The sequence below is a fragment of the Nannobrachium achirus genome (assembly GCF_963921795.1).
Source record: "Nannobrachium achirus genome assembly, chromosome: 23".
NCBI lineage: Eukaryota > Metazoa > Chordata > Actinopteri > Myctophiformes > Myctophidae > Nannobrachium > Nannobrachium achirus.
This window is the reverse complement of record NC_137830.1, coordinates 11,874,958-11,899,719: the sequence shown is the minus strand read 5'-3', so window position 1 is coordinate 11,899,719 and position 24,762 is coordinate 11,874,958. Positions and strand designations below refer to the sequence as shown.

The 24,762-nt window shown below is 44.9% G+C and overlaps 1 protein-coding gene across 1 annotated transcript in view; it reads left to right on the top strand.

The window, feature by feature from the left end:
• Positions 1-24,762, top strand: part of LOC308309058 (RAD50-interacting protein 1-like) — a 36,709-nt gene that overhangs the window by 1,007 nt on the left and 10,940 nt on the right. Inside the window, exons 2-11 of the mRNA XM_080754522.1 lie at positions 898-1,023; positions 3,367-3,482; positions 4,660-4,833; positions 6,989-7,129; positions 14,702-14,858; positions 17,064-17,174; positions 21,096-21,321; positions 21,848-21,985; positions 22,798-22,892; positions 24,281-24,385. Of these exons, the coding sequence (XP_080610648.1) occupies positions 898-1,023; positions 3,367-3,482; positions 4,660-4,833; positions 6,989-7,129; positions 14,702-14,858; positions 17,064-17,174; positions 21,096-21,321; positions 21,848-21,985; positions 22,798-22,892; positions 24,281-24,385 (1,389 nt within the window). The remainder of the gene's footprint in view (positions 1-897; positions 1,024-3,366; positions 3,483-4,659; positions 4,834-6,988; positions 7,130-14,701; positions 14,859-17,063; positions 17,175-21,095; positions 21,322-21,847; positions 21,986-22,797; positions 22,893-24,280; positions 24,386-24,762) is intronic.

Genomic DNA, 24,762 nt, shown 5'->3' with positions numbered 1-24,762 from the left:
TCTGCTTTGTTTAGTTAGTTGTTTTTTCTTGCAGTGTGTGCTGTGTAACTCATGTGACAGCATTTACCACGGCTCTGGATGCATTAACTCCCTCATTATAACCGTGACTATGCACTAGTGTGTGTCTCCACACACACACACACACACACACACACACACACACACACACACACACACACACACACACACACACACACAGTGTACAAAAACTAGTTTCTTATGATTATTGAATTGCAATGTTTGGGAGCTTAGTATGGAAAATCATTTCACCCACACTTGTACTTGTGATGTGACAATGAACTTGGAGATCAGCTGGAACTGGCATGCTATGTAATATCACAGCCATTCGAGGGCTAGTAGCACTGGCACAACAGTGAAATTGGATTGTCCCCCTGTCCAAGTCTTTGGGTAGCCAGTAATTTAACTCGGAACTAACAAAATTAATTATATTTTTGTACACACTCAGTTCCAAATGAGGATTCACACACTGTGTGAAGTGTCACCGGTAACCAATTATTTTTGCATAATCGTCATACAGTAATCATTCCATGTTGGAGTTTCAAAAATAGTGGAAATAGCACGTTACACGCTTTGACCTTGTAGCTTGGCTATTTCCACTATTCATATAAAGTTATTAAATTATCCAAGTTTTGTTGTATCTGCTTTTGTTTACGAAGCCTAAAAGCCAAACAGAAATATACATTTTAATCATGTGTTCCAACAATGTTCAATGCCAAAAACAATTAAACTGTTAATCGCAATTATTTGTGTGACAATTCATCGTCAAGGAAAATGTGTGATGGCGACAGCCCTAGTCATGGACTAGCACTGGGTTGTGTTGTGTTGTCAACAAGGTCTTTGTTGCTTAACAAGTGTCTGGTCCGTCCCCTCCACCAGGTGTTGACAGTATCCAGCTCTGTGCCCCTGAAGGTGTCTGCGGCCTTGACTGCAGCGGAGGAGGCCGGGGACTCGCTTGAGCAGTTGCTGCAGAAAGAGAGGGCTCTCTCTAATACACTACAACAGGTACAGAGCTGATTGCGACCGTCAGGTCGCAAGTTACTTTGAAAAGCTCTACCGGCTGTCTCTCCGCCTGTCCCTCATGTCACGTCACACTTTTGCCCCTACTCTTATCTCCGCCACTGTTGGCCCTATCGATGCCAAACTTTGCACATACACGCCTTGGATGGCAAATCACAACCTCTGCCCCTCATTTCTCACATGGCCCTCTTCTAGCGCCACCATCAGGCATATTTTTGCAAAACACATTTTTGGACACTGCTCCTACAGATTTTGGCCTAAAATCACGCAAAGCCGTACACAGTATCTCTAAAGTCATGTCATCAACATGGATCTGTCCCATTTCCCATATTCCCTCCTGATTGGCTATGATCGCCTTCTAAAGTGTGTGTATGCGACGTGACGGTTAGGGAGTCTTAAGCTGGCCATACACTACACGATAATCGGGCCCGACTGAATCGGGTAGAATTAAACACTACAGGATCATTTTTTCAGATTATCTGGCCAGATTATCTAAACGGGCTCACACTAGCCGTTTTGAACAGTCGGGTGCTCCGCACGCTACAGGATTCTATCCCGATTGAGTCGGGCTCGAACATAGCAATAATAAATAATATAATGAATACAAGATGCCACGGGGGCTGTTCTGAGAGCTGTGCTTTGTAACACGCACGCACACGCACATACAAACACATGACGTTATCCACTGACTCAACACACAACACCGCCTCACGCAACGGAAAGAAAAAAGCTTCAATATGGAAGTTGTGTCCTATTTTGATGATACTATGAGTTCACTTTGACACGTTACATGTACATCCAACTCTGACATCCCCTCTCCTGCGCTAAAACGCTGCTCTGTACATCTCATGGTGCCTGATTTATGATTAGTCGTATGACTGTGTAGCGCACCCAGAACAAGATCTCCAATACCAAATTGTGTCTGTTCCGTGCCACGTTGTAGGTTTGTAGATCAGGATGGGCGTGTACTTCTTTGACGGGATTTATGGTTCTTTGAAGTCGAGCCGGATCTCTGGGATCCGTTCCTTTCAAAGAGCCGTTCAAAAGACTGGCTCATTAGTTACTTTGTAGATTTTGATTATAATTACAAATAACTTCAACCCTAGATACATTTATTTCTGCCATATAGGTAGGCCTACATACCTGCCATTTGAAAATTGCTCACAATGCGTTGCATTGTGAGCTTGTAGATCGGCTATTTTCATAAGATTTTTCTACATTTTGTTCATTGGGAAATCTGTGAAACAGGACATTCTGCCTACTTTCTACTATTGCCTATTGGTAGCCTACTCTCTGTAGGCTACTTTAATTAAATGTTGAATGATACCAATACGTTTGTACTTTTACTCAAGTATATTAACATTCCAAAAACCATTCCATCTACTTGTGGCAGAGTATTTCCACATTGATTGCAGTAGGCTATTTTCCCACCACTGTTCATTAGAAAGGAACGGCTCCCTACTGCGAACCGGATCCCATCGTTCATTTCAAAGAGCCGTTCAAAATACTCGATTCGTTCGCGAACGTCCCACCTACTTGCAAGGGATGTGTGCTGGTCGCAGTCTTTCTTCTGTTTGTTTGATATGCGCTGCCGTTGAGTTTTAATTTAAATCCTAATCATTCATGATAGTGATACAACCTGATGGACGGACGGACGCTATGAAAAGTGTGTCTGTGTGTGGGCGCGTGGGCTGTGTGTGTGTGTGTGTGTGTGTGTGTGTGTGTGTGTGTGTGTGTGTGTGTGAGTGTGTGAGTGAGTGAGTGAGTGAGTGAGTGAGTGAGTGAGTGAGTGAGTGAGTGAGTGAGTGAGTGAGTGAGTGAGTGAGTGAGTGAGTGAGTTGAGAGGCAGAGGGAGAGGTGGAGAGAAAAAAAAAGAGATTGATCTGTCACTCAGTCAGATGTATGCTCAGAGACTTGCGTCTATCAGCGGCTGCTGTACCTATTTTCTGTCAGTCCCCTGCTGCTGTTCCAGTCTTCCAGACCAGTACTGATCCAGGAAAATATCAAACATGTTTGAAAAGAGTCGGGCTACCCCCGATCGTCCTCCAAGCCACTCGGCTGGGCTCCGAGTGGATCTGTGAGACCTCACGCTAGACGACGTTCATGCCCGATTGTCGGGCCCGTTTCAGTCGGTGGCAGCCCGATTGTCGGGAGGGTAATTAAATAGCCCGATTATCGGCTAGTGTGCGGCCAGCTTTACTGGTTAAAAATGTGGTCAAATTTGTTCTGCTGCTATGCCGCCAGAATGTGGAATGTCCTACCGACAGGCATCAAAAAAAGTGACTCCTTACCCTCCTTGAAAAAGTTTTCTTCTTTTTTTTTCCCTAGCACTTACAGGGGGCTCAGCCATGGGTGGACACACTCAGCCAGACGCTGGGTCAGGTTGACGTCATAGACAGACACATGAAATACCTGCAGTGTCTACAGCGGATAGAGGAACTCAGGTAAAATTCCTCATGATTGGATATCGTCGTTGTTGGGTGGGAAACCTTTTAAAAAATATATATTTATATATTTTAATATCGAGGTCCAGGGTTGCTAACTGACGGCAACGACATGCAGTTCCTTTGCCTTAAAGGGATATTCCACTTTCAAAAAAACTTTTGGTCATTTTATCGTCTAATCAGGCTTTTATGAACACCCTGAACAGATTTTAAGTTGCTTCATTCAATATTTAGATATTTGATGTAAATGTTACCAGGCTCTCCAGGCCGAAAGCCTCTCCCCATACACACCCATTGTAACTTCATACTCCATTTTAACCATGATAGATTCATTAAAAACACCCATTATTTTTTCTGGTGACTCAAACTACCCCCCTAATACGTGAGCAGGCCGTGTTTTTTCGATAACTCTTTTAATTTATTTTTAATAATTCATTTTTGCATTAACTATTTTTCATTTTCCCAAAGAATTATTAAAAATAAATGAAAAAAGTTATCGAAAAAACACGGCCTGCTCACGCATTAGGAGGGTAGTATGAGTCACCAGAAAAATAAAATGGCTGTTTCTAATGAATCTATCATGGTTAAAATGGAGTTTGAAGTTACAATGTGTGTGTATGTGGAGAGGCTCTGGATCAAGCTTCCTGATAACATTTATGTCAAATATCTGAATATTGAATGAAGCAAATTAAAAACTGTTCAGTGTGTTCATAAAAGCCTGATTAGATGATAAAATGACCAAAAGTCTTTTTGAAAGTGAAATATCCCTTTAACCATTGTGGTTTTGGTTCGAACATTGGAACATATAAAAATAGCATTTCTGTTTGACTTTTTAGGCTTTGTAAAACAAAAAATTGCGCAACGCAGATATGACAGAAATTACTGATATTATTGAATACCGACCGGTAATTATATTGTATTTATAAAACGTTTCGACATGGAAACAATTATGGCGATTACAATAAAGAATGTGTGATTATCTCAAATAACTGCGATTACGTAATAATTGTGACAGCCAGTGACGACAAACTTTGTGTGTGTGTGTGTGTGTGTGTGTGTGTGTGTGTGTGTGTGTGTGTGTGTGTGTGTGTGTCTGTGTGCGTGCGTGCGCGCGCGTGGCGCGTGCCTGTGTGTGTGCGCGTGGCGTGTGCCTGTGTGTGTGTGCGCCTGCGTGCAGTGACAGCATCCAGCAGTGTCTGATGACCAACAGTGTGTGGGAGGCCATCGCGGCCGTGGGGACCATGGCCAGCCTGGACGTGGGACTGAAGGAGTCCGACTGCACGCACCTGCAGGCGTTCCTCAGAGACACGCTGCGCTTCTGGCACAGAATCATCAAAGACAGACTGGCGGGGTAACTAAGCCCATTTTCCACTGGCCCAACTCCACACCACCACACTGCCCACTTGTGCCAGGTTTTCCACTACAAGGATCTGGGTAGAGTGGTGTGAAAGTGGTACAAAACAGGGTACTAAAAAGTATCCACTCTAGAGTAGGTCTGAGCTAGGCCAAATAGGGCCAAACACTTTATAATGACTGATCACTCACTGACTTTTCATTTAGACCACCAGGATATAGTTGTAATACATGATAATAGACTCTATTGTTATAACCACTATTATAATCTATTATAGTGTATTTTAATTATCATAGTAATACATTAATACTTTATAATGTATTATAATCACAGTTATAATCCATTACAGTGCATTATAATTAGGATAGTTGTAATACAAATTTATATTGTATTATAATCACAGTTAAAAGGGTCAATTTGTTTCTTACCGATAGGGGTACCTTTTTGTAATGGAAATGTAGATATTTGTATGTGGTGCGGTGTGGTGTGGTGTAGTGTGGTGTGGTGTGGTGTGGTGCTAAAACTGCAGTCGAAAAGGGGTTCCCACGGTCATGAAATTCCTGGAAATATTTTGAAATTAGAAAAATATTTTTCCAGTACTGGAAAAGTTTTGGAATTGATCAAGGGTCCTGGAAGAAATAGCTATGCATTGTCTTTGGTTATTGATTTTGTTAATACCTCTGAAATGACAAATTAAACATTGGCCAAATTGACTAATATTAGAGGCAGAAATTGTGAATATAGCCGATCTACATGCTCACATATGAGCATATAGATCTGCTATTTTCACAATAGAAACGTGTTGTACTAAATTCCTCAACTCTTAGTGCTCGTCAGGGTGCCGGGTCCCCAGTTAAAATATGATTATTTCGGGGGTCACTCACTGAAAAGGTTGAGCACCTCTGGCATACACTACCTGTCTTTGGGCATTGCGCATAGGAGTAAGCAACTTGGTATTGAGCTGAATTATTGTTATATAGTCCTAGAAATTGGGTTAAATATTCTGGAAAGGTTTTGGAAAAGTTTTGGAAATTAATTGGTAAAAATGTGTGGGAACCCTGTAACAGCCACCGTGTTTTCATCCATTGACTTGACTGACAGCTTTATTAGTTGGATTGTTAACAGCTAAAAGTATAACACAAAACGGTACATGATACAGTTCAATCTCAGAAAATTAGAATATTGTGTAAAAAAAAGCATTGCAGATGCCATAGCACCCCAAATCATAACTGACTTCGGAAACCTCCCACTGGACTTGGAAGGTTGACATTTCTCTAATGTAAATCCTTGTTTTGAGTGGTCTTGTGTAATATTGTAATATTTTGAAATATGAACATTTTAACAAAAAAACAAAAAAAAGTTTGGAATTATTCACTGAATGTGCAATGTATCTAGAATATATGAAAGTTTCAAGAAATATATGAAAGTTTCAAGAATATTTTCTGAGATTGATCTGTACATACAATAGAGGGTATGCACGTCCACTGGGACCCACCCCCCTAATCTAGACTGAGTGGCAAAACATTGAGCAGCATGGAGCATTGGAGTTTGGATGTGTTAGTTGCAAATCACTCAACGGCCCTGCATACCACCTGTTTCTAATTTGCACATAATGCAGGAGGCAGCACGCAGCAGGATGTTGTGTTGTTGAAAACGAGTGCTTCCAAACTCTGACACTTGGAAAAATAAAAACCTGCACAGAATGTCTTGACACTAAGTAGCTCATAACATGCCTATGGTGGATTTTTATGAAACAAAAACTTTGCAGATAGAAAGAGGATAATTCAAGCTTTCAGTACAGCCGCAATGTTGGCGAGTTAACTTTCTTTAATACAATCAGATAGGACTTTTCTGTTTGGATGTATGGGCTGTCAATGGCATAAATTCGTTTTTTGCCACTCAGTAGGCGTGTTCCCACATAAGTTCCAGCAACAGTGATGTCACGCGCATACCCTCTATACATAGAAAGGTAGGAAAACTATTTAGCATACAGTATGTGAGAGGTTGACCACTGGCTTAAAGCATGATTGTATGTAATTTTAAGTAAGCTCAGTAAAGTATTTGGACCACAGCAACAGTTGCTACTGCCTTGCCAGTAACTGGCTGGGATCTACAGTATACCAACCTGCTTTTCCTGCCTCTTTTCTTCTAGTGATTTTGAAGAGGTGTTGACTCTGCTTCACTGGCCCTTCATCTCCCCTCCCACCCAGACTCTGGCGCCCCCTGCCAACGCCCAGGAGATCAACAGCCAGCTGGACCTGCTGGCTGGACAGCTTTTGGCTCTGCAGACCTCGTATCCTTCATGGATTAAAGTTCTCAGTTGGGATAGTCCTTCGTCAGTGACGAAGGACTGGGTCGTTTAAGGCATATGGGGAAATAAATTACGGACTTATCACTCTGGGTGCCACGCTTCACTCCAAGTCCTGACGTCACTCATTCATCCCCTTTGTCGCGGAAGTCATTTCTCTATGGAGAATAACTTTGGGTTCATCTTAACTCATTTAGTGCCACCCTAGTCACCACTAGAGGGCGCCCAGTGGCCATAGAAAATCCCATAGAGATATGCTGGTATATGCAGAAGCCCTGCAGCCATGACTTGCCTGAACACTTTCCTTTGTGCATGTACAGGAAGAGGATGAAGTTAGCTTGAAGTTAGCTATTGGCTACCAAGCATTTTAGAAGCCTTATTTTCGTCAACTTAGCCATGATTAAACCTTGCACACCTCATGCATGGGAAAAAAACAGAGAAGAATGAGCTCTAAAAAATCCAATGCAATCCTGGATTGCATTGGAGTGGATTTGTGCAGTTTGTTCACAGCTTTCAAACAAAAAAATCCGATTGGAAATCCGTTCAGGCATTCTTGAGATAATCGCCATTATGTTTTACATGTTATGTAAACAAACATGGCTGCCCTGTATGTTAGATGGGGTTGTATGGGGGTGGAACATGCAAAATCGCGATTGAAATCATGTTCACTAGATTTGATGGGGTCCAAAAAAAAAATTTCAAAAAGATTTTTTTCAATTTTTTTTTTTTTTTAATATCCCGAACTAGTTCGGGATAGGCACTCTGGGATGCGATAATATATCCCGAACTAATTTGGGATAGGCACTCAATGAGTTAAAATGGTCTCGAATAAGAATTGTGGTCCAAAAATAAACGACGTCTATTTCTGGCAAAAATGTAGCTAATTCGGCTGCAGTAACATTATCGCCAATGCCTCATATCCATATGGGTCAAACTGCCGGGATCGTTTGTTTATTTTTGAAACACTACACTTCTTATTTGACACATTAACACTTGGGCTGCCATAGTTTTGCCATAACTAATGTAGATTAACTGCCATTAATTTTTCCTATTGTTTTTACCTGATTTTCGGTGGTGGCATGCCCCCGTTCCTGGCCATTCAACGTCTTGTCTTTCACAGGGAGAAGAAAAAATACAACCGTGGCGATGCATGAGTTAAGCCGGCCATACATTACACGATAATCGTGAAGTTGTGTCCCATTTTGATGATATGAGTTCACTTTGACACGTTTCATACATCCAAGGATCAACTCTGACATTCCCCCTCTCTCTCTACTAGTCAAGTGCTGCGTGCCGCCTGCCTTCTCATGGTGCCTGATTTATGATTAGTCGTAGGACTGTAGCGCACAGAACAAACAGATCTCCAAGACCAAACTATGTCCCTCCTCGCCACATTGTAGGCTTGTAGATCAGGCTGGTTGTGTTACTTCGACTTGCAGGGGCAAAGCGAGATGTGTGCTCTTCGCGCTTCGCAGTATGTGACTGGTATTATTTCTGCTGTTTGTGTTTGATAGCGTCCTAAAACAAACCTGCTACCGTTGAGTTTAATTCACATCTCAATCATGATACAACATATGGACGGACGGACGGACGGACGGACGGACAGACAGACAGTATGACTATGAAAAGTGTCTGTGTGCGCGCGTGTGTGTGTGAGTGAGTGAGAGAGAGTCAGAGAGAGAGAGACACTACTAAATACTATGGTCTTGCGTCCGCGCAGCGATGAGAGAGAGAGAGAGAGAGAGAGAGTACCTGTTCTCTCTCGGTCCTCCGATCCAGGAAAATATCAAACATTTTTGAAAAGAGTCGGGCTACCCCCGATCATCCTCCGAGCCACTCGGTTGGGCTCAGATTGAATCTGTGAGACCTCACGCTAGACGACATTCATGCCCGATAGTCGGGCCTGTCACATATTAGGTGTTGTGCCTCTTGGGCACCCGTAGCTACAGTACACTTAACGGTACTGTCGTGCAACTTTCAGAGATCAGTTGTTACTATGTGAATGCTATGCTGCTGTATGCTACGCTGTGGAATAAGTAAACTCACTGAACTATAAAGTCATTGTCAAGCCTCGTCAATATACTACATGGTGTCAGAAGTTAAGACGGGAGAAGGAAGAGCGAGATGGCACAATTCCAGCCACCGCCAAATTTGAGTTTACAAGGAAACCTCGCAGAGAACTGGAGAAGCTGGATTCAGCGTTATGAACTCTTCAGTGTCGCCAGTGGAGTCGATGAGAAATCCGAAAGAGTGCAGTGCGCTACTTTTCTACACGTCGCGGGAGAGGAGGCGATTAAAGTATCCAATACGTTCGTCTTCGCCGACGAGGAAGAAGATAAAATAGCCGTGCTGGAGAAGAAGTTTAAGGACTATTGTGAGCCAAGGAAAAACTTAACGTATATACGGCACATCTTCTTCACTAGAGCACAGAAGCAGTCGGAGCCCATTGATTCCTACGTGACGGATTTAAAGCACAAGGCAAAGGACTGCGAGTTTGGAGATCTGCACGATTCACTGGTACGTGACCGAATTGCGTGTGGCATTACTAATGATCAAGTGAGAGGCAGACTGTTAAGAGAATCAGATTTGTCACTAGAAAAGGCCATTGATATTTGCAGGGCAAGTGAAATAACTACTACTCAAGTCAAAGCACTGACAGAAGAAGTGGAAATGCATGCTGTGAAAACTGTCAGAAAAAAAGACTTTAGAGTGAAATCAAGTACAGAACAGAGTGGTTCTGAATGCAACAGATGTGGTTTCAGACATGGACAAAATAAATGTCCTGCAATTGGCCAAGAGTGTAACAAATGTCACAAGAAAAATCACTTTGCCAAGATGTGTAGATCACAGAGTCAGACACAGAATCAGCAGCCATATAGAAAGAGAATGCATGCCGTAGAGCAAAGTGAAGAGGAAAATGCTGATATGTTTATTGGCACACTCAGTAAGGAGCATGACAAGCACATCGGTGTGATGGAGTCACAGTACAAGCACATCGGTGTGATGGAGTCATCTGAAACTGAGGGAGGAAAATGGATGGAAAGCCTAAAAATAAATTCAAAAGTTGTGACTTTTAAACTGGACACAGGCGCAGACTGTAATGCAATGTCAGTGAAAACATTCAATGCACTGGAGGTCAGAGGCCGACTCCAGGCGAGTAAGAGCAAACTTGTTGCTTTCTTTGGGCAGAAAATAGCACCGCTGGGCAAGAGAGCTCTAACCTGTGAATATAAAGGCCAGAAGCACAACATTGAGTTTGAAATCACACAAGAAAATGTACCAGCTATACTGGGGGGAGCCACTTGTGTGAAATTAGGCTTGGTGAAGAGGATGCATGAACTTGCAAAGGAGGATGACATCCTTAAAGAATATGAGGAGATATTCAGTGGACTGGGTTGCATACCTGGTCAGCACCATATTCAGATTGACCGCACTGTCACACCTGTCGTGCACGCTCCCAGGAGGATTCCGGTGGCGCTTAGAGACAGAGTGGTGGAGGAGTTACACCGCATGGTGAAAATGGACGTCATAACAAGGCAGACAGAGCCAACAGAGTGGGTCAATAGTATGGTTACTGTGGTCACCCTTAAGAAAATCCGTATTTGCATGGATCCAAAAGACTTGAATGAAGCTGTTAAACGGGAGCACTATCCATTACTGACTGTTGAGGAAGTAGTTTCCCGTATGCCAAACGCTAAGTATTTCTCAGTACTAGACGCAAATAAAGGGTTTTGGCAAATCAAGTTGGATGAAGAGAGTTCAAAGCTCTGCACCTTTAATACCCCAATTGGACGGTACCGTTTCCTGCGGTTACCGTTTGGCATCTGCTCGGCACCCGAGGTGTTCCAGAGGGCCATAGCACAGATGATCGAGGGGCTTGAAGGAGTTGTGAATATCATTGATGACATGCTTGTGTGGGGAAACTCTGTGGAAGAGCATGATCACAGGCTGAGATTGCTTTTGGAGAGAGCAAAAGACAATAACTTGAAGCTCAACAGAGAGAAGTGCACAATCAGGACAACGGAAATAAAATACATTGGACACAAACTCAGTGCCAGTGGACTGAAACCGGATGAGGAAAAAATCAGAGCAGTGACACAGCTTCCACCGCCACAGGATAAACAGGAATTAATGAGGTTCAATGGCATGATCCAGTATCTCGGAAAGTTTATTCCTAACCTGTCAGAAATCAGTGCTCCTTTAAGAAAGCTGCTTGAAGGTGGCACCGAGTGGCACTGGGAGGAACCACAGCAGAGGAGTTTTGAGCAACTCAAACAGCTGGTCACTAATGCTCCAACGTTAAAGTTCTATGATGTGAACAAACCAGTGACTCTGTCAGTAGACGCCAGCTCAGAAGGCATCGGAGCAGTCCTACTGCAGGAGGGACAGCCAGTAGCGTATGCGTCACGGGCACTCAGTGACTGTCAGCGCCGTTATGCGCAAATCGAAAAAGAGCTACTTGCCATTGTCTATGGATGTGAGAAGTTTCACCAGTACGTTTATGGGAAAGTCATTCAAGTTGAGAGTGACCATAAACCGCTGGAGAGCATCTTTAAAAAGCCCTTACATCAAGCTCCAATGAGGCTACAGAGGATGCTGCTGAGGCTGCAAAGATACAGCCTTAAAGTCAACTATCGTCCAGGCAAGGAGCTTCATATAGCAGACGCACTGAGCCGTGCGTTCCTTAATGAGCAGAAAGAGGAGCTGCTGGAGAAAGATTTGGAAGTGAATTCAATCACACTTCAGCTACCTGTGTCAGAGGAGAAACTGCACAAGTTCAGAACTGCATCTGCAGACGACCCCGAAATGCAGTTACTGAAAGACATTACACTAAGGGGATGGCCCAAGGAACGGAGTGCAGTACCGAAAACAATGCAGCCTTATTGGACCTTTAGAGATGAAATCACTCACACATCAGGACTGATGTTTAAAGGGGCCAAGCTCATTGTTCCAACTCAAATGAGACAGGAGATGCTGAACAAGATACACGAGTCACATCTAGGAATTGTGAAGTGTAAAGAAAGAGCCAGAGACATTCTTTATTGGCCACACATGTCTTCACAAATTGAGGAAATGGTGTCTCAGTGTGCCACGTGCAATGAGAACCATAACAGCAACCCGAGAGAGCCGCTGCTCTCACACCCCCTACCTCACAGGCCGTGGGAGAAAGTAGGGACTGATCTTTTTCATTTCAGAGGATCTGAGTTTCTACTGTGTGTGGATTATTTCTCTAAGTTTCCAGAAATCGTAAAGCTAAAGAATACCACCAGTAACAGTGTCATAGTAGCACTGAAATCGATCTTCTCTAGGCAAGGTATTTGTGATTTGTTGATTTCGGATAATGCTCCTCAGTATGCTAGTGCTGAGTTTAGAGACTTTGCAAACAAGTGGGAATTCACACACCTCACTTCCAGTCCTGGTTATGCCCAATCTAATGGTCAGGCAGAAAGGGCAATACAGACAGTTAAGAACTTGCTGAAAAAAGCAGAAGACAGCAATGGTGATCCCTACATTTCACTATTGGAATATCGCAACACACCGCTGGAGGGTGTAGGATTATCACCAGCACAGCTGCTAATGGGAAGGCGGCTAAAAGGAAAATTGCCAACTTCAACCACACTGCTTACTCCAGAGGGGTCTGATCAGGTACGCAGCAAGCTGAGAGAAAAACAAGATAAGCACAAACTGTACTTTGACAGGCAAACCACCAGCCTGTCTGAGTTGCAAGCAGGTGACAATGTCAGGATGCAGAGAGGAAAGACCTGGCAGCCAGCTGTGGTTCTGCAAAGACACAAGCTGCCTAGATCCTTCATTATCCGTACACCTGATGGGAGACAGTACAGGAGAAACCGCAAACATCTGAGACCAACGAGTGAGGAAACTTTTCCTGCTACTATCGAACGTGACATTGGTCAGGAGCACAGTGATCTGAACACGGGCTCTGGGACAAAAGACTGTGACACAAGTGTCAGACCTGCAACACCACCACCAAGTTCACCTGAGCACGCAGTTGTTACAGTCCCAACAGCAACAACTGTTGAACAACCTGGACTCTCGTATCACACCAGGTCTGGTCGGCAAAGTAAACCACCTGTTCGATATGGTTATTAATGGTTGAGTGTGTAAAAAAAAGAAAAAAAAGAAAAAAGAAAACATAAAAAAAAAAAAAAAATGTATTAAAAGAAAATGAAATGTAATGGAAAAAAAATCTATAAAAAGGGGGATGTCACATATTAGGTGTTGTGCCTCTTGGGCACCCGTAGCTACAGTACACTTAACGGTACTGTCGTGCAACTTTCAGAGATCAGTTGTTACTATGTGAATGCTATGCTGCTGTATGCTACGCTGTGGAATAAGTAAACTCACTGAACTATAAAGTCGTTGTCAAGCCTCGTCAATATACTACAGGGCCCGTTTCAGTCGGAGGCAGCCCGACTGTCGGGAGGGTAATTAAATGCCCCGATTATCGGTTAGTGTAGGGCCGCCTTAAGATATAGTCCATAGAACATGGCGCTGTCTTGACCAAACGAGCAGTGTGGGAAAAGAAACAGAGAAAAAGCCATTTTACCGAACCCAGATAGAATGGATGTGAATGAGGAAGGGCAAGTCGGCAGCTGCAGCTTTCGAGATGCATCATGGGATATGAAGTCTTTTCGCTCACCAGAGGCAGCACCTGTGTTAACACATCCCTGGACGTGATAACGGGGCAGTGGCGCTGTTAAACACGTCTATGGAAATTCTGAATGGGGGGAAAATTAACGTGACCCAGGTAGGATACGGAAATGATGTCACACTTCGGCGCTCTATTGTCACGATGGAGGACGTGCTTTCTTTCTCTCCTTCCTTAACTCAAGGTAAATAGGAGGTAAAGACACCAACGTAATTTTCGCTATCCCGCAATTCCAAACGGCAGATTCGTCGCACCATGGGTGCCAAACTGTAACCGGAAGTTCGGTAGAATGCACTGGAGTCAATGGAAGCCTGTGGAGCAGCTCATGAACTATTTCACTATTAACACTATTTCTGAACAATTGAGACCTTTATAACCTAGTCGGCTCAGGAAAATAAAATAATACATGTCTGTCACACATTTTTTGTCGATGTGCACACTGTGTAATTTTATAGTGGTATCTAGAGAGCACAAAGTGTTTCTAAACGTGCCAAGTATCGTGAGACTGTCCACCATTTCCTGTCTGGCAACCAAATCTTGCGATACTTCTGAGGCAGAAACTATTATTATTTACTGTTATTAATATTATTTCATTATGTACTGTGTACATCGAAAAGCAAGTGATTGTAAAAATACCTGTGGTATGTCTTCTTTTATATTCCTGAACTGATTATATGATAAAATCTCAGTCGTTCATAAATAGTGTTTGTTCCAGGTTTGTTCATGAGCTGATCTAGCCAGCTCCATTCACTGACATGTATTTCATTGCACTTACGGTGCGAGTTTTGGCACCCATGGTGAGTGTCATGGCCCGTCAAGGCGCCATACCCCGTTGTCACGTGATTCCCTTCCTTCCATACATGCCTTGCCTTAACTTCCTCCTCCAGTGATGACGTAATATCGGAGAAGGCGGCGTCGGCCCCCCGTCCCGGTGTGCCCCAGGCTGCGCCCCTCTCCCTGCCCGTCCAGATCATGCTGCAGCCGCTCGCCAAGAGGTTCAGATACCACTTCACTGGGAACAGACAGACCAACTCGCTGCACAAGGTCTGACACACACACGCACGCACACACGCCAGAGTCCTGCAACGGGTCGGGGCCCCGCGGGTACCCGACGGGTACCCGTGTTTGACGGGGGAAACAGGCGGAATATATGCTACTAGAGGTTCGCGGCCCTTTGGGCCGCTCACATCTAGAGTCCACGCCCGCTTCTTTACTAAAAAACTTTTTTTTTTCAAAAAAAAAAAGTTTTTTGAAAAAAAAAAGGAAAAAAATAAATAAAATTTTAAAAAAAAGTTTTTTTGGGGGGGGAACTATTGTGGCGGAACTATTGTGCCGCAGCACGTTTCCGGTCGGACATATTTGACCGCCGGACGCACTTCCGGTTAAGAACTCCGTGTGCCACGTGATCAGTCCTAGCCAATTGGAGTGCTGCATTTGGTCGTGTCTACCGATTAAATACCGCTGGCTGCAGTTCTAAAATGTATGTATAGATGTACTCTACTGTACCTTACTGTACAGTACCTCTATCTCTCTCTCTCTCTCCCCCTGTGCAGCTGACCCCTCTCTCTCTCTCTCTCTCCCCCTGTGCAGCTGACCCCCCCCCCCCCTTCCCTCTTGTAACCTGAGACTCTCTCTCTCTCTCTCTCTCTCTCCCCCTGTGCAGCTGACCCCCCCCCCCCTTCCCTCTTGTAACCTGAGACTCTCTCTCTCTCTCTCTCTCTCTCTCTCTTGCTCTCTAGCGAATGAGCGGACGGCATAGAGTTATGGGCGGTATTATTCTGTACGTTCTCCCTACCGTTGAGTTGAAGTGGGATGCGGCTTTTACTCAATTGTAAATATAAGATTATAAATTTGCTGGTGCGGGGACGGGCGGTGCGTGACTAAACACGGGCGGGAGACATTTTACTGTGAAAATCAGACGACTGTTTCTGCCTAAAACAACGTCACAAGAGCGCATCACGGGTAGACGGGCGGTCCACGGATCTGCTTAACACATGGGAAGCCAAGGTTTCTAACATTTCTAGCTGTTGCTGCTGCCGCCGTTCACTTACGCTTTAATTTGAAGAGCCTCGGAAGCTTCGTGCGTGTGCACGTGAGTGTCCACTGACGATTGAGGAAGAAAATCCATTTGTTTACAAACGCTCGCGAAACTAAAATCCAAACCGCAGCCGACCATCGCGGTAAAGTGTCGCCGTGAAAACAATCAGATCTCTGCTTTCCTGGCGTTCTTTGCACCTCATTCATAGATAAAGCCCTTTTTATGTTTCAGCCTAGAATGGAAATCAATGCAACCAGCTCGTGCCATTTTCTCTCTCTCTCTGAGCTACGGGGTGACGTATGGACTAGGGTCATTCACAGGGCACGCAGCATGCACGCAGAGCTGTACCAGTTAACCCCTTGTTGTCTCGTTCAGGAACGAGACAACTCCTTTTGGCAGGGTGACCTTAACTCGTTACTGAACGAGTTTGGCACCCAAGTTGTTAATGATGGGCGGGGCGGGCGCGGGTTGTCAAAATTGGACACGTGCAGGACTCTGACGCACGCACGCATATATTGTGGCGGTTGCCTAGCGACACCCCACACATATATATATTTAAAAAGATATTTTTAAAATAAAACAAATGAAAATAATTTGATGCATTTTAAAACAAACAAACAAATGTAAGACATTCCCTAAATAAAATTGAGCTAAGAAGTTTGCGAACCACCGATCTAGACCAGGGGTTCCCAAACCTTTTTGACTCAGGGCACCACTATACAATGTTTTTCATTCGAGGCACCCCTACATATATTCATAATTCTCAATCCCAGCACCTTATATTTATGTCATATTTTACTATTACCCATTACACTATGATCTAACAATTGTTATTAATTATTATAAGATGATGACAACATCTGAATGAATTTGTGTATTATTGAGTAAATCACATTACATGGCACCAGCGCTACATTAGATAACTTCTTCTTCGGGCAAAGGAGGCATACTGGTTTGGGGCTCGTAGCATAAATTCCAAATATTATCACATTATCTCGCTGCACCCCTGGACTGCCGTCACGGCACCACCCCCCCTTTTGAAAACCCCTGATATAGACCATACGCACACACTATGAACTTGCCCACTCATTTGTGTGTGTGTGTGTGTGTGTGTGTGTGTGTGTGTGTGTGTGTGTGTGTGTGTGTGTGTGTGTGTGTGTGTGTGTGTGTGTGTGTGTGTGTGTGTGTGTGTGTGTGTGTGTGTGTGTCAGCCGGAGTGGCACCTGACCCAGGTTCTGATGTGGATGGGGAACAGCTCTGCCTTCATGGAGGACAAGATACAGCCCATTATGGACCGGGCTGGAAGCAACTGCAACGCCAGGGTACGTCCTGTCCTGTCTTGTCCCTGCCTTGCCCTGTTTTGTCCTCTCCTGTCCTGTCCTGTCCTGTCCTGTCTTGTCCCTGCCTTGCCCTGTTTTGTCCTCTCCTGTCCTGTCCTGTCCTGTCCTGTCCTGTCCTGTCCTGTCCTGTCCTGTCCTGTCCTGTCCTGTCTTGTCCCTGCCTTGCCCTGTTTTGTCCTCTCCTGTCCTGTCCTGTCCTGTCTTGTCCCTGCCTTGCCCTGTTTTGTCCTCTCCTGTCCTGTCCTGTCCTGTCCTGGATTTAGTCCAGGGACGTGCTGGCCATTGGGAAAAGCGGGACAACTCCCGAACGGCCGGTTCATTCCCGGCCGGTGGAAAAAATAAAAAATAAAAAATGTCGGCCTTGGTTCCATTTTTGGGGGCTGGGCGGCCAACAAAGTAAATCGTCACTGTCGGGCAGAAACCTCGTATCTCGTATTTTTTTCGCAAAGCAAAGCCCTGCTTCATCATACAAGGCCGTCGCACAAAAGTAGTGAAAACAGCCGATCTACAAGCACACAACGCCTCGCGGTGCGAGGCGTTGTGTGCTTGTAGATCGGCTGTTTTCACTAGTTTAAATCATTTTAAAAATGATAAATACAAAACTAACGGTTTTGGACATACAAGGTTTTCACCCGACAACGACGAAATATAACTCATGTAATTGGCCCACTTGTCATGATCTGAAATGGCAAAGTAGCAGCAGCGCTATAGAGAGAGATCTCTCTCTATAGCGCGCAATGAGGGCCTCTCCAACTCTTTTTCCCGGGCTGAATCAGGGGCCCAGCATGTCCCTGATTTAGTCGACTAAAATCGCATGATATGTATGTATTTAGTCAACTAAAACTAGACTAAGGCCAAATTTAGTCGGTCTCTAGAGAAAATGCCAAAGTCCCGTTGCGCTCTCACCTTTTATTCTGCGTTTAGGCGGACACTGAGATTGAAAACGCTGTAGTGTGCATGCCATGTCGCTAGATGGCGGTCACGCACTGCCAGATAGACCGGTCAGACACTTCCGCCCCTACTTCCCCTTGTTTACATTCATTCACCAGTGCACCGTGGCTCGGCTGACGTCACACGTTGTCGTTTCCTCCGCTTTTGCCATTTTCTTTTTTTTTACATACATTTTTGTTACGTAAAGAACAAGACATACACAATACACTCTGACACAACACCCCCCCCCCCCTCCCTCCACCCCCCTCCCACGAAGTTACAATACAATTATGAAGCAAAAGACAAACAAAGAAATAAAACAAAACAAGAAAACAGACAAAACAAGACACTGGTGTGTATCCGCGATCAACACTTGTAAAATTGTGACACTGAGTCACTAACCACGACTCTATTCCCCCTCCCCCTCCTGTAGCAGTAGATTACCAACATTTGTATCATTTTGTAAGAAATAAATAAAAGGACTCCAAATGTTCTCAAACGTATCTGCTTTTTTTTTCAAACAATGTAAGTTAATGTTTCCATGGACATAGATGCTTTTGCCCGTTTACTTGGAACCGCGAGGTGCAGCGTCTTCAAAGAGTTCCACTCTGGAAGGTGTTTTTTTTGCGTTTTTAACCCCCAAACAACGCTGCAGCTAAACAGACGGCATATCTGACATTTTTATTTTGCAGTTTGTTCAAAAAAACAGCGTTGTGTGACCGGCGCCTAAAACGTTTCAGATGAGAAGAAGTGCTGCCAAAATAACTGTGTGTGTGTGTGTGTGTGTGTGTGTGTGTGTGTGTGTGTGTGTGTGTGTGTGTGTGTGTGTGTGTGTGTGTGTGTGTGTGTGTGTGTGTGTGTGTGTGTGTTGATTTTCTCGACTAAAACTATGACGAAATTTTTTTTGTCGACTGTGTTTTTTTCACTGACGAGAACTAAATAAAAACTAAATAAAAACTAAGCTGTGATGACTAAAACTAAGACTAAATATATTGACAATTTCGTCAACAAAATAAAAACTAGGGGAAAACGTTAGGGAGGGACTAGTGGAGAAGAGAATCATTTTATGTTTGGTTGCTCTCAGGTGTTGCTGCGACGCGTTGTGAGCTTTTAGATCGGCTATTTTCAGCACGCAACCAAGTGTAAAATCAATCATTGCGATGCCATCAAGGCCCGCCAAAATACATTTTAGTTGACTAAATCAACTGTAAATTCAGTCGCCTAAAATGTAAAAAAAAACATTTCAGGTGACTAAATTATGATTAACACCTTGACGTCCGAAATAGAATGGTGGTTGGTAGATTAGCCGTGAAATTTCTATTATTGTATTGTGATCTGAGACATAATATTATGTTTATAAACACTAGAAGCTCGGCCGCCCTTCGGGCGGCCGAGCGTCTAGTCGGCGACCTGGCCAACTCGGGAACAATGTAAATAGGGAATGAATGCCCCGCCCTTTAATGCAAACCCCATTATACCTGTTGTCATAGGATCCGTTTTGACCATCTGTTTGCGTGTGTCCATTTATGCCCATATATGGAGAGATATGTCTGTCTACGTCCATTTTCTGCCCATATATGGAGATCTCTGTAGGACCTGGTTTGACCATCTGTTTGCCTGTGCCCATTTATGCCCATATATGGAGTTTGCGACCTGGCCAACTCGGGAACGATGTAAATAGGGAATGAATGCCCCACCCTTTAATGCAAACCCCATTATTATGGAGATCTCTGTATCTGTCTGTGTCCCTTTTATGCCCATATACTCTATCTGTGTCCATCTTTTATGCCCATATATGGAGATCTCTGTATCTGCCCATATGCCCATATATGGAGATCTCAGTCTGTCCCTTTTATGCCCAAATATCTGCGTCCATTTTATGCCCATATGCCCATATATGATATGGAGATCTCTGTATCTGCCCATATGCCCATATATGGAGTTCTCAGTATACGGAGATATCTGTCGGGTCTAGGCCCCTGTATCTGATGTCACAATGACTCAGCACTTGCGCCCGGCACTGCAGTGATGTCACAATGAGTCAGCGCTTGCGCCGATTTTGCGCCGATTTCCGCATAAGGAGATTCCGAACGTTTCGCGCCGGTTAGGGAAAACCGCGCGTCGGGTCGGGTCGAGGCCCGGCACTGCACTCCGTGCCGCGGCGGGGAACGCGCGTGCCGAATCTGAAGCCGGTGGGACGAACGGTTCTCGAGATACGCGGATTACAAACACACACGCAGAGACTTCTCGCATTTATAGATAGATGACCCCGCAGCCCCTCCATCTTGAACAGCGCCGCTGTTTTTTCTTTTTTTTTTTCCCCCAGGCCAGTAACTCACCATGATTTTCTCGATTTCCGTTGGGATAGAATGGGGGTTTTGGCCGATCGTCGATGTCCCCGTGCGTTTCGCGTGCGCGATCCTTTCACGTAAATGTCCCCGCAAATAGTCCATGTGTGACTGAAGAACAGAACTGAAAAGTTTCGCTAGCATAGCCCCAAGCATGGCTGCTGTAGGAGCTCGAGTGTGCAGACAGCAAACGGATGGCTGGGAGTAGCCTTGGAGAAGGAGAGGCGCTGACGTCACCTCTGCTTCATGCACGGTCTGCATGAGCTATCAGTGCACGAGTGGTGACTAGGGAAGGTTAGACGATCGCCGATTTTCGGATCAAAAGCTTTTATTCCGGTTTTAAAGACAAAGTCCGGGAATGTACGACGTGGCTGAGAGTCCCTGGGGGGATGTGCGATATAGTACGGTTTTAACATTAAGGGGCTCCCCGTGGCTTAGAAGGTGTTAAAACTAAAAGACATTTTATTCAAAAGACTATGACTAAAACTAAATCAAAATGTGCTGTCAAAAACAACATTGGTGTGTCTGTGTGTGTGTGTGTGTGTGTGTGTGTGTGTGTGTGTGTGTGTGTGTGTGTGCGTGTGTGTGTGTGTGCGTGCGACCGTGCGTGCGTGCGTGTGATCAGGTGGAGCTTTGCCGTGGTCTGCTGTCTCTGGCCCAGGAGAAGTTGGCCAGCGACACCCCCCGGCTCCTGTGCGACGACGCTCTCTTCTGCCACCTGGTGGACGAGCTGCTGCAGTTCGAGAAGGAGCTGCGGGGGAGCCACCACTACCCCGCCTCCCTCCCCGGAGCCCTGCACATCCTGCTGGAGGAGGCCACGCTGCAGAAGTGGCTCACCGTGGAGAAGAAGAGTACGTTGGCAAAACCACTGTGTGTGTGTGTGTGTGTGTGTGTGTTATGGTGCAGTGGTTCTCAGCCTGTGGGTCGGGACCCCCAGGTGGTCCCCAGATTATTTTGGGAGGTCCCCAGATGATTGACTTAATGTCCAACATTGTTTTCTCACTCAACAGTAAACAAAGTGTATGCACAACAGCACATTTCTAAAGTGACAATTTGTTGACTTTTCAATACCTCTAAAATTACAATTTGCTGTGTGTGTGTGTGTGTGTGTGTGTGTGTGTGTGTGTGTGTGTGTGTGTGTGTGTGTGTGTGCGTGCTGTGTGGTCAGGAGAGGTATTGCAGGCTACAGACAGACAAAGTCACACACACACACGGACGTTTCGAAACACAGGAGCGGCTCCACCGCTCAAAAAGGAAAATCCGACATGCACTCAGACAGACTAACTTGCTGTTCTTTCTTTTGTCCCTCCCCTCCGCTCCCCTCCCCTCCCCTCCCCTCCCCTCCCCTCCCCTCCCCTCCCCTCCCCTCCCCTCCAGTGGCGGTGCAGAAGGTGGACACCATGTTGTCAGCAGAGGGAGCATGGAGCTCTCAGTACAGAGACATCAGCGACATGGACGAGCTGAAGGCTCCGGACTGCGCTGAGACCTTCATGACTCTGCTCCTGGTCATCACAGGTACCACTGTGCCCTGTGGGGATTCAAGGGTCATTCCTGTCACACCTCATGGTAATCTCGCGTGACCAGCCCAGACACTCAGGACTATTCCGACTATTGATACGTCTGGTGACATCCGGCTTTAATGGGTTAATGTTCTTTTATGTTTTTGCTTTTCTTGTTGTTAAATTCTTTTAAGTGTTTTATTCTTGCTCTGTAAAGCACTTTGAGCTGCATTTACTCAAGGTCCGCGGGGGGCCCTGGCGGTGGCTGGGCCCCCTGGGACCCCCTGGGTGCCGGCCCCGTCTCTCCTGGTCTCTGCGGGGCGGAGTTACAGCCTTTTTAGCGGTGAACCACTTAAACCCTCTAGAGTCTAGACTTGGTAAACTGGACCTGAGTTGTCTTAAATAGCCCAAAAAGTGTACATCTGTATGCAGTATGTGAGATTGTAACTTTTTCTAGGCTTCCCTTATTTTTCTTGGAAATAAGGGATGGCCTGTCGGGGGAGGCTCTCTCCATTCCGACATGTCGCCACTCCGAAATTGACTTCTTATTGTCGGAGTGGCGACACTCCCATAGGGGTTAGGTTAGGGTTAGGGTTAGAGATAGGGTTAGTGTCGGAATGGAGACATGTCGGAAAGGAGACATGTCAGAGTGGAGAGATGCACCCGCCTGTCGGGTGTCCCTTATTTGAATTTAAGGTGGTTGGCAACCCTAATAGTGTGTTTTTGTGTGTATGTAAATGGAGTTGACTGCTCACTGTATTTTAGTTCAAATAAATCGTCAAATTGGTACGATATAAATATGCAATGTACCTGTTTGTCCCCCTCCAGAGCGTTACCGTTCTCTGCCGTGTCCTCGAGCTCAGCTCAAGTTCCTGGAACTACAGCGGGAACTGGTGGACGACTTCCGTATCCGACTCACACAGGTGAGAGAGGGAAGGGAGAAGGAAGGAGGGCAGGGGAGAAAGAAGATGGGGGGGATAGGGAAAATACTAAACCAAAAAGAGACCCATGAAGCTTAGAAACATCTGTGATTTGAGAACGAGGCAGCGGAGCATTGATGGTGAGTGATGACAACATAGAGGGTGATACTGAGAGAATTGTATTCAAGGACACTTCACCTCCAATGTGACTTCTAACCCCATCAGTTAAAGTTTCTCACCCTGTCAAACCTTGAATACATTGAGAATGTTTTGTTTTTGTCGCATTCTTCAATTCATCGTGAAGGAATGCAACAAAAACATTCAGAATGAAGAATCCAAAAACAAAGGAAATACTTGTAGTCCAGTCATTTTAGGCCAAAATTAGGCTAAACCTCAAACAAATTGCAATAGTAGCAAACTCAACTGATTTTGTATCCTCAATATGTCCTTAGTGAGGGAAAAAAAGTCCCAATGAATCCCACCAGGGCAAAGTTTTGAAAACGACCTACCTACCTTCACTTACTATACACTACAATATAAAGGAAAACATTACTGAAAAAAAAATCTGCTTTAAGTGGGATGTGAGGGGTCAAACTAGGGGTTTTTAATTATTCTGGATCCATTGCAATCATTTGTTTTGCACGAAAAACATTCCTTGGGCAAGAAATGGCCAATCAAAACGATGGTTTAGTGATGAGTCATCAATTTTCACAGTCTTTTGGGGTCCGTTTTTAGCCCAAGGAATGTTTTTCATGCAAAACAAATGCTTGCAATGGATTCAGAATAATTAAAAACCCCTAGTTTGACCCCTCACATCCCACTTAAAGCAGATTTTTTTTCAGTCATTTTTTCCTTTATATTGTAGTGTATAGTAATCGAAGGTAGGTAGGTCGTTTTCAAAACTTTGACCCGATGGGATTCCTTGGGACTTTTTTTCCCTCACTAAGGACATAATGAGGATACAGAATCAGTTGAGTTTGCTACTATTGCAATTTGTTTGAGGTTTTTTCATATAACGACTGGACTATTGATGCATTAAAGAAAGTAAAGATCAAAGATGAAAATCAAATAAACTATATAAAAAAATCTGATAATAAACTCCCAACACAGCGGTGTGGATGTGAACGTGGTCGATCGGTTGCAGGGCGGTACCTGTTATTTACTCTTTGCTATGTATTTTTGCTCGCTCCGACCACTTTCCAAATGAGCAACGACGTGGCCATTTTGGTCTGTACAGCAGCATACCGGGCTATAAACTCCACCATCTCTGGCTGTTGGCGATGCAAGGCGTCGTGGGTTTTGTCCTGCGAACCCAAGTGCTAGCGAGGGAATACCGATGAGTGTTCTCTCCGTGGGAAGTGGATGACGTTGTTCTTCGTCTCTGCTTCCAGGTGATGAAAGAGGAGTCCAGATGCCCACTGGGAGCGCGCTACGGTGCCATCCTGAACGCCGCCAACTACATCTCCACCGTGCTGGCAGACTGGGGGGACAATGTGGTGCGTATAGGTCCACAAGTGCTTGATCCTATCGATATGCTCTCCCAACAACATGTCCCAACTCTGGCGTGAACATTTGCCGAAAATAGAAGTGGAGTAAAAAAACACACAGAGTTCGAAGTGAGCGGTGCAGGCTGGTCAACAGCACTGCTGGGTGGCTGCAACTGGTGTTGCCGTGCACATACGGACATATGGACCAGTAAGACTCCCTAATCGGGAGATAAGCGACCGTCACGTCGCATACACAAACTTTAGAAGGCAGTCGTAGCCAATCAGGAGGGAATATGGGAAATGGGACAGATCCATGTTGATGACATGACTTTAGAGATACTGTGTACCACTTTGTGTGATTTTAGGCCAAAATCTGTAGGAGCAGT